This window comes from Heliangelus exortis, chromosome 3, assembly GCF_036169615.1.
Source record: "Heliangelus exortis chromosome 3, bHelExo1.hap1, whole genome shotgun sequence".
In the NCBI taxonomy this organism is placed as follows: domain Eukaryota; kingdom Metazoa; phylum Chordata; class Aves; order Apodiformes; family Trochilidae; genus Heliangelus; species Heliangelus exortis.
In genome coordinates this window covers 3,023,645-3,034,510 of record NC_092424.1, presented here as the reverse complement: position 1 = coordinate 3,034,510, position 10,866 = coordinate 3,023,645, and the positions used below count along the sequence as shown (strand labels likewise).

Sequence of the window (10,866 nt, the reverse complement as noted above, 5' to 3'; positions counted from 1 at the left end):
AAATGGTTAAATACATCAAGCAATACATGCTGTTCTATATATATATTATATATATTATATATATAGATATTGTATATATATTATATATATGTATTTATATATATAATATATACATGTTATATATATTATATATTATATACACATTAATTTTATATATATGTATTTATATATGTTCTATATATTATATATTGTATATATACTAATTATATATATTATATATATTTACATATATATAGAATTGTATATTATATATACAATTATATATTATAATTATATATATTTATAATTATAATTAAAATATATATCTTTATATTTATAATTTTTATATTTATAATTTTTATATTTATTTATTTTTATATATAATTATATATAATTATAATTATTAATTATATATTATATATATTTATATATAAATATATACAATTGTATGTTATATATACAATATATAATATATATAACATATATATATTATATGTAATATAAATAAATACATATATATAATTAATATGTGTATATAATATATAATATATATAACATATATATAATATATGTTATATATAATATATATCAAATATCTATATATTTATATATAATACATATATAGAATAGCATGTATTGCTTGATGTATTTAATGTATATATTGGTTGATGTATATATTATATATATAAATATATATAAATATATATTTTATAAATATAAATTTTATATATATTATATAATATATATAAAATATCTATATAGAGATATATATATAGATATATATAGAATATATAATATATTCTTATATAATAATTTATATAAATATACATAATATTTATATATATTATATTTTTATACAATAAATATATTTTATATTATATATAATATATATCTATATATATTTATATATAGATATATAGATAGAATAGATATATATAGATACATATAGAGTATATAGATAGATAGATATAGATATATAGATATAGATATCTATCTATCTATCTATCTATCTATCTAAAATTCTATCTGGTGTGATTTGCTCAAGAAATTTTGAAGGGGTGGTTTTTATCCTCAGAGATATTTTAATTGATCAGGTATTAAGGAGGGAATAAAAATAACACCAGCATCAACACTGAGACTCAGTGGGAATTATTTCAAAGCCTCAGTACTGAGGCTGATCTAAGAAGGGTGCTGGGAACCTTTTAGATATTTTTTTTCCCCTGAAAGTCAGGCAGATCAGGTGGGGAAAAAAAATATCTTTACTGAAAAATATCTTTACTAAGATGAGCCACAAAGTTGGGGGGAAAAAAATGTAAGGTCTCAGGCAAAAAAAACCAAAACCCTTCTCCAGGCTGTCCAAAAGCCTTCTGGTATTTTGAACTATATCAATATATATATTATATGTTATATATTATATATTATATATTTTACATTATATATAGTTTATACTATATATTAAACATATTATAAAACAATGTATTATATATAATATATAACATATAAAATGTATAAAATATATAAAACATAACATATAAATAATATATAATATGCTATATATTATATATTATGTTATATATTATATATTATATATTATATATTATATATTATATATTATATATTATATATTATATATTATATATTATATATTATATATTATATATTATATATTATGTATATAATACACCATATATAATATACACTATATATAATATATAATATTATATATCTTATATATATTATTATATATATAATATATATAATATATATTTTATTATATATATTATATATATAATAGTATATATATTATATATATAAAATTATATATAACATATATAAGTAATAGAAAATAGTATAAATAGACATTTTAATATATTACTATATATTATTATATAGTATATATTATATATTAATATATTACTATATATTTTAATATATTTTATATTAATATAAAAATAATATATGAATAATATATAAATATATAACAATATATATTAATATATAGTATATATAATAATATATATATAAAAATATATAATATATAGTATATATAATAAGGAGTTTTCTCACTCAGACCTTCACCTAATGTTAAAACACCTGCCCTGGGGGAAAGGAAGGATAAAACTCTTGAGTGACCTAATTGCTCCTATAAAACTAAATTATTATATAAAAATAAATTACTGAATAAGCAGCACTGATGTTCCTGTCAGTGAATGACATTTTATTTCCTTATTTATTTAATTTCCCAAACCACACAGCTAGATGGAATTATTATTTCCTCCAAAACTGGGTAACCAAAAGCACATCAATTCCTAAAAAACAGGAAATATTTTTTTAGCTCTCCCCCTTGGTTTTAGGGAGAAAAACCTTAAAATTATTTATTTTTATGGGTGTCTCTGTGAATGCTGCTGCTGTCGAAATAAATCGAGCTCATCAATAAATTGATTTTACAGAGGAAATGAACACAGAGCCAACCTGGGGTGGATCCATTCCTTCTTGGGCTGCTCTGGATGATTCTTTTTTTTGCCAGGCAAGCCTTGGAAATGAAAGACTTCAGCTTCTGGAAGGGAGAATACAAAGCCTCCTGCAGAACAGTAAAAATCATGAAATCAGGTTAAAAAAATCAGTGTTCTGCTGCTTCGAATTTTTTTTTAAGGAAACAAAATTCCAACTTTTCATACGATTCCATGATTTTAAGGTGGATCCTTGGAGGGCTGAGCAGGGGTGCAGAGGAAGTTTTTCCCCTTTTTTTCAGTGAATTTTTTTTTTTTTTCCTCTCTGGTTTTTTTTTTTTCCCATCTGTCAGTCCCTGCTTTCCTGTCCTGTTCCCTTGCACCCCTGCCTGGCTGAACTGGATTTCCAGCACCTCAGGCAGAGAGGAGAAAAAGCTCCAGGTTAGGACTGATGGGCTCCTGGACCACTGAAAATCAAAGTTTCTTAATCTCATAAGTTAGAAACAAAAAACACAACAATAAAACTTCATTTGGCTGTTAAATGATAATTTATCCAACTCCTGAGTGTTGAATTATAGCCAGGCCTAAAGAGAAATGGGTGGAATCAAAGAGAAATGGGTGGAATTAAATCATAGAGAAATGGGTGGAATTAAATAAGAGAAATGGGTGGATTTAAATAAGAGAAATGGGTGGAATTAAAGAGAAATGGGTGAAATTAAATCATAGAGAAATGGGTGGAATTACATAAGAGAAATGGGTGGAATTAAGAGAAATGGGTGGAATTAAAGAGAAATGGGTGGAATTAAATCAAAGAGAAATGGGTGGAATTAGATCAAAGAGAAATGGGTGGAATTAAATAAGAGAAATGGGTGGAATTAAAGAGAAATGGGTGGAATTAAATCATAGAGAAATGGGTGGAATTAGATCAAAGAGAAATGGGTGGAATTAAATAAGAGAAATGGGTGGAATTAAATAAGAGAAATGGGTGGAATTAAAGAGAAATGGGTGGAATTAAATCAAAGAGAAATGGGTGGAATTAAAGAGAAATGGGTGGAATTAAATCAAAGAGAAATGGGTGGATTTAAAGAGAAATGGGTGGAATTAAATCATAGAGAAATGGGTGGAATTAAATAAGAGAAATGGGTGGAATTAAAGAGAAATGGGTGGAATTAAATAAGAGAAATGGGTGGATTTAAATCAAAGAGAAATGGGTGGAATTAAAGAGAAAGGCCTGATCAAAAAAGGACAAACCAGATCACTTCTGCTGACCCCGTTGGGGAATTTGGTTTTAATTAAAAACAAAGAAAAAAAAACTGATCGTGAGCATCCTCATTAGTGGGAAGCACAATAAAAAAGGGTAATAAAGTGATAATATCATTGCCTCACTGCTTTATGAGATTATTATATATAATTTTCTGTGTGGCTGAACAAACCAACATCATTACTGTCATGAAAAACAGAACTGGCTTAATAGGAGCTCAGAAGATCTTTTAAAAAAAAGCAAGATGGTTCTATTTTTTTATTCTTATCAAAAGCTTTCATTTTTTAAAAAAAATTTTAACAGCTGCCAGGGCTGCAAAGAACTGAGCTACACAAAAAACCCACAAATACCTCAACAGAACATTTATACATTTTCTTCTTTTGGTACAAGAAAAAGAAAAAGAAAAAAAGAAAAAGGTTGTGCAAAGCAAGCCCTAAACCACTGCCAGTTTCTGGTACACAGGTAACTATTTAACCAATATTGAAATTTTAGTGTGATTTTCAGTGATTTTCATAAAGCCATTAGCTGTATTTAAGCCATCTTCATCATCATCATCATCATCATCATCATCATCATCATCATCATCATCATCAAAACCATCTTGATTCCAAGATCTCCTGACTGTGCCTGTCCAGATCATAAAGAAGGGATGTCAGGAGACACCAAAAGGAGTAACTTTTTTCCTCTTATATTTTCTATACCAAAACAATCCCATGTAGAACATATTTATTATTTTTTTTTCTGAACACAATGCTGTTGCCACCATCAGATCAGATTTCTGGTGCTTGAGGGCAAATTGTTCACAAAAACTTGCTGAGAGATCTTGGCTTCCAGCAGTACATTAAGCTCTGTCAGTTTTACTTATTAAAGCATCAATTTTATTTATTAAAGTTGAACTAACAGCAGGAAAAAGCTCTCCCCAAACCAGATTCTTGCCTGGGAGCTTGGTTTATTACTCTGGGAGCTCTTTCTGCCATATATGTAACATAAAATTGTCCCTAAAAAAGAAAAAGGTATTTAAACTACTCTAAGAACTCACAGGGCTGGACTATTTGGCCACAACAACCCCATGGGGAGCTCCAGGCTGGATATCCAGGAGCTCCCTGGATAAGATGGAATAACCCATTCCCAGCCACACTCTGCTTCCATCTCCCTCTCCTTGCTTGGGAAAAGGTGTTTTAAGTCATACAGGGATTTTTTTTTAACACTGCATGGAAATCATAGAAATCTCCAGCTTCTAAAAAGTGGGAGTGAGAGGTGAGTGAGTGCTGCAGAGCTACAGGAAGGTACCTGGTGAGATTCTGAAAAAATTCCAAGATATTTTCCCTTCCCCTGTGTTCAGTTCCTCTTTGAATTCAATAAACCTTCATCTCAAAACTTCAGTTTCTTCAGTGGCTTTAAAAATATCACTCAAAAACTTCAAAAATTTGACCCACTGTGCTCCTTTAAAGACACTCATAATAAGCTGCTTCAGATTTTCAAGGAAAAAAAAAAATCTCATTAATATCTACTAGAAAATCATTAAAGGCATTTTCATTTTTTGAAACTGAGAACCACTTTAACACTTCTTTATGCTATTTTCTGAAGAATGGCAACAAAAGAAAAATAAAATTACAGTCTCAGTACTTCCTTTTTTTTGGCAGAGTGGATGTGAAAGGAATAAAGAAGAGAGGAAAGAGACAAAGAAAGGGCACCAGAGTATTAAACTGTATTAAAAGTAAAATTATAGTCTCAGTACTTCTATTTTTTTGGCAGAGTGGATGTGAAAGGAATAAAGAAGGGAGGAAAGAGACAAAGAAGGGGCACCAGAGTATTAAACTGTATTAAAATAAGTATTAAACCAACAAAGGAGGACAGGTTTGTTTCTCAAAGAATACAGAAGAGCCTGAGAGCTCATGATTACTCACATTGCCTTCCAGAAGCTCTTCCAGAGAGCAGCCTCGATGTGCCTGTTGGTATTTTTGTTGGAAGAGTTTTCCATCAAACACTTGCCAAGGCATCAGATCCTCCATCCTGAAGGGAAACCCAGAGGCACTGTTGGCCATGAGCAAGGTTGTAAGGCCACGGATGAGGACAGCACCAAGGTGCACAGCTCTGGAGTCCACTTGTGCAAGCTGTGAACACACAGAAACCCAGCAAAACCAATAAAAACAGGGCTTAAAATCAGGAAATCAGTGTCTTCACGAAAGCAGCTGAGGAGCAGAAGAAGTTGGAGAGGCCCCAAACTGTGCCACTGGTATCTGCTGCTGCTCAGTGGAATCAAAGGATTCGGTAGTTTTACTCAATAAAGTGAAAGAAGTGAAGTTTGATTAAAAAAATAAAGCATCCCACTCAAGTTTGGGGGACAGAGCTGTTCCAAATGGAAGTGGAAATACAAAATAATCAGCTGCTCTCTCTGCTGCTTCTTAAGTTTTAGCACTTCCCCCCAAAAAAGAGTGCAAACCATGAACTGGGAACATAAATGATGGAATAAAAATGGTGCTCAGCTCTGGAGTCCACTTGTGCAAGCTGTGAACACACAGAAACCCAGCAAAACCAATAAAAACAGGGCTTAAAATCAGGAAATCAGTGTCTTCACGAAAGCAGCTGAGGAGCAGAAGAAGTTGGAGAGGCCCCAAACTGTGCCACTGGTATCTGCTGCTGCTCAGTGGAATCAAAGGATTCTGTAGTTTTACTCAATAAAGTGAAAGAAGTGAAGTTTGATTAAAAAAATAAAGCATCCCACTCAAGTTTGGGGGACAGAGCTGTTCCAAATGGAAGTGGAAATAGAAAATAATCAGCTGCTCTCTCTACTGCTTCTTAAGTTTTAGCACTTCCCCCCAAAAAAGAGTGCAAACCATGAACTGGGAACAAAAATGATGGAATAAAAATGATGCTCCTAGGAGCAGGTTGCAAACTTTCTGCACACCCTGCTCAAGAGTTTCTACTCACAGGAATTAAAAATGGATCCAGATGGAATGCAAAATTCCAGCTCAAATTAGATCTAATTAAATAACAATAAAAAATACTTTAATGGTATTTTAAGGAAATCCTATTAGCCCACCCAGCCTCTTTTTTTGTGGATTCACAGGTGATTTTTTTTTTATATATAGAGGCACCAACTTTATGCAATGCACTCTGCAAGATGCACAAGCTATTTCCTAAAAAAAAAAAAATCACAACTCCTTCACCATTCTATGGAGTTGAGAGGGTTCAAACTCTGTCAAAAGGATGAGGATGTTCTACATTTGAGATGTGAGGGCAAGTATTGAACAAGCCAGATGGCAGCAGAACTGTGCCCCCCAGCAAAGCCACCTCACATCCTAATCTCTAAAAACAAAGGAAAAAAGTAAAACTACAATAATAATTTGACAATTTGCTACTGGCTCTGCTTTGCAGTCATCTCAGTGCTCTTTCATTTCAGTGAAAAAAGTCTGTATTAGTAATTTCTTATTAGTAATTGGTAATAATAGTAATTGCTACTAACACAAATTATTAGTAATTGTTATTTAGCAATTAGTAATTGTTATATGTAGTTATATTACTACAACTACTAATTGCAGTAAGAATTTTTTATTTATTCATTATTATGTATTTATTTTATTTCCTAATCTACTGGCTTCTTCCTGTGGCTGAGCTGCACACAGCAGATATGGCTATGGCTAACATTTTGTTCTATAAATCTAAAAATAAATAATAACTAAATAAAAATTACACCAGGCATTTTCCCCAGCCTCAGGATACCTGCTTCTGTTATTAAAAGGAAAGCTCAAGGACAGCTCAGCATTTGCTCAACTTAATCAACTAAAGATCAATAAATAAAAATCAAAGAAATTGGACCCAAGCAATAAACTGCTGGTGATCAAAACCTGAGCACATCCCTCATCTAACTTTTTTTTCCAGACCCATTTGTATATTGTCAGTACCCAACTTCTCCCCTCCCCTCCAAACCCACCTGGATCTTAAAATCATCAATTATTTAACCACAGGCAATTAATGCCTGAGCAATAAATGTGGCATTAAAGCAGTCTGGGAGAGGTGAAGCACATTTTGTGCCAAAAATAAAGCCATTAAAGCTGGTGGCAACATCCCTGAAGTTCAACTCCTTGCCATGGCAAGCATCACTTAAAAAAAAAATAAAATTATTCCAACCAAAAGACAGGATCCTTTCTTCAATCCCACATTTTCCTGCCTTCAACCAGGAGGATAAATTCCCAGTGAGAGTTGGTGGGAGCTGCCAAAAATCCCATGCACTGGAGCTTTCTGCTCTGCTCCTGAGCAAATTGTAAAATTAGGGATCAAGATTCCCAAGATATGATGGTGCAGGAGCATGGATCCTGGCTATCAGTCAGCTTCAAACAAAATTTGGCTCCCAAAATTGCTTTGACCTGGCCAACTGAGGGGGGAGAGGGGCCCCAGGATTTTGAAAACAAGACTCAAGTTTATTCTGATTAAAGATTAGGGCTTTAATGAAGCTCTTCCTGCTTAAACAAGGGGGGGGCAAAGGCAAAAGGGATGGAGAAGAGAGTCCAGGAGGGTGGCAGCTGCAGCAGAAAGGAGAAAAACCAGTTTTCAAACACTTCTAAGGCTCTGGAGTAAATATTTAGCACTAAACATCCCAATTGTGGGGTGTTTCTATGTCTCCTGAAGTTTATTTACTGGGTTTTCTCAGGAGCTGGCTGTGGAATGGTGTGGCTCAGGGTTATTTACATTAAACCAAAAAGTCCAGTGATGTCAACATAAAAAAAAAAAAAAAAAAAAGCTTTAAAACTGCTTTTACCTTGAAGCACCTGACAAAAAAGTCACACAAAATGCTACTGCTACCCAACCTGCAACCAGATAAAAATCTCCTTATTTCCAAAATGATTGCTTCTCATTCCTTGTTACATTTTCAAAAATATCAGCCTTTATCAGAGCTCTTAATCTCTCTACAACAATAGCAGAAATGACATTTCTGTGATGGTAAATATCACTAGTTTAAAAGTTCAGCCATTTCAGCTTTGTACACAGAGTTGTAATGGAAAACACACCAGCACCTGCAAAAAAAAAAAAAGATTAAAACAACATAACTTTTCCTATTTTAGCCACAATTGCTTAATTCTGAGCTAAATGATTACTGGGCTAATGACAGTTCAGAACATATGTGACATAAGATTCATTTAAATTTTGATTTATAGTTATCAGGCTAAACACCTGACTGTGGCCCAGCCACGTCCTTTCTATCAAAGTGAATGGATTAATTAGGATTTAATTTTTTCCTGTATTAATTACATGCTCATGGGTTTGGTGACACTTATTTTTGAACCTCCTCATCCCTCCCTTATATTGATAATATTGCATTTATTTGGGAGGAAAATAAATTTTGTTTAGTGTTATGAAAACTCTTAAGACCACATTTTCTTTCCTTTTTCTTTTTTCCTGGTTTTTTGTTTTGGTTTTTTTGGTTTTTTTTAACTTTAATTAAATGCTGTGGAATTGTGAGAAGAGGAAATATTGGCATTGCCATCTGCCTTCCAACTAATAAAATTTGTCCCTGATGGGGGGAAAAATCTGCTCCAGGAATTTCTGGGCTCCTGTGTGTGCTGTGTCACTGACATCTGAAATGCTTCAAGAATTATTGGAAATCTTTTCCCATGCCTGTAGGAATCTCTCCCTCTCACATGGATGCCCTGATAATGTGATGTCCCACTAAAACATCCTTCTCTGGGGCACTTCTGAGTGCCTTCCCCTCCTCACCAAACTTAAACATCAGCAACTTATTTCTCTCAGACTCCTACATCTCTGTCAGATGTGCTTGGAATTACCCAACAGATTCCCAAGTTATTAGGGGACACGGAAAAAAATATTAAAAACCACACAGGAGGTCACATCCCTCTCTTAATTCCAGTAACTTTCCACTTCAAAAATCAAACTTCTTCCACTCCCTTGCTCTCTCACTTGATATTTTTGTGGTTTTCTCCACGATGCTCAGCTCCTTCACCCACATCTTTAAAATCAGGGCTTTCATTTGCTCTTACCTGCAGCCTGACCACACTCCTGAGCTACTTCCTTACCCCAGCCCTCCCCCTTTGCTTGGACAAAGTTTGAAGAGTAAAAATTTGGCCAGCAACACATCCTTGGCAGGATGTTCTTGGCTACCTTGGCTACCAGGGTTTGTCCTCTCACAGCCCTAGAATATGTTGGCCAAGTTGGGTGGGGAGGTGGCCAAGTGCTGCTGGGCTACCTTGTAGAGGTTTTATTTTTTTTTTTTTTTTGCAGTCTGCTGAGAAATGGTTGCCCTGGATTAAGACATCACTTGGGCCACAAAGGAATTTTAATAGGTGGGAGTTTGCTGCTAAAAATGTCCCATCAGCCAGACTTCAAAAACTGTTTGGTTGGTTTTTTTTCCCAGTGTCAGAGGAGATGATGAAGATCTATTTAATTGTCCTGATGTATGACAAATCCTATGGATTCTAAGATTCCATGAACACTGGCCCAGGCTGCCCAGGGGAGTCTCCATCTCTGGAAACATCCAAACCCCCCTTGGATGTGTCCCCTGCCCTGGGTGACCCTGTTCTGGCAGGGGGTTGGACTCAAGGATCCTTTGAGGTCCCTTCCAACCTCTAACATTTTGTGATTCTCTGGTTTTTCCTTACCTGGAGCTGTTTTGAGTCTCTATTCCTGATCTATTTCCCACTGAAACCAACAGAAGGCTCAGCAAACTTCAGCAGAACTGCAGTAGGAAAAAATTTACTATGGCTGAAGCTTCCAGAAACATGATGACAACTTTTACTGATGTAAATTCTGGTCTACAAGCTCTTAAAAAAAAAACTTACATTAAGCCAAAATGGTTAAAATAGAGAATTCCAGGAGAACAAATACTGTTTGCCAGTGCAATATAGGTTTTGTAGTGGATTTTGGGTTTTTTTTTTTTGGGTTTCAGGGTTACCTGGATTTGTTTTGAGTCTCTGTTCCTGATATGGATTCGTTTTGAGTCTCTATTCCTGATCTATTTCCCACTGAAACCAACAGAAGGCTCAGCAAACTTCAGCAGAACTGCAGTAGGAAAAAATTTACTATGGCTGAAGCTTCCAGAAACATGATGACAACTTTTACTAATGTAAATTCTGGTCTATAAGCTCTTAAAAAAAACCTTACATTAAGCCAAAATGGTTAAAATAGAGAATTCCAGGAGAACAAATACTGTTTGCCAGTGCA

At 33.4% G+C, this 10,866-nt stretch overlaps 1 protein-coding gene across 3 annotated transcripts in view; it reads right to left on the bottom strand.

The window, feature by feature from the left end:
• FAM120B (family with sequence similarity 120 member B) overlaps positions 1 to 10,866 on the bottom strand; it is a 48,779-nt gene that overhangs the window by 4,450 nt on the left and 33,463 nt on the right. For 2 of the 3 annotated variants that reach the window (XM_071738908.1, XM_071738907.1), the window contains 2 exons: positions 5,598 to 5,804; positions 2,452 to 2,560 (listed from right to left, as the gene is read on the bottom strand). In XM_071738908.1, the coding sequence (XP_071595009.1) occupies positions 2,452 to 2,560; positions 5,598 to 5,804 (316 nt within the window). The remainder of the gene's footprint in view (positions 1 to 2,451; positions 2,561 to 5,597; positions 5,805 to 10,866) is intronic. The other variant, XM_071738910.1, reaches the window with a different exon arrangement.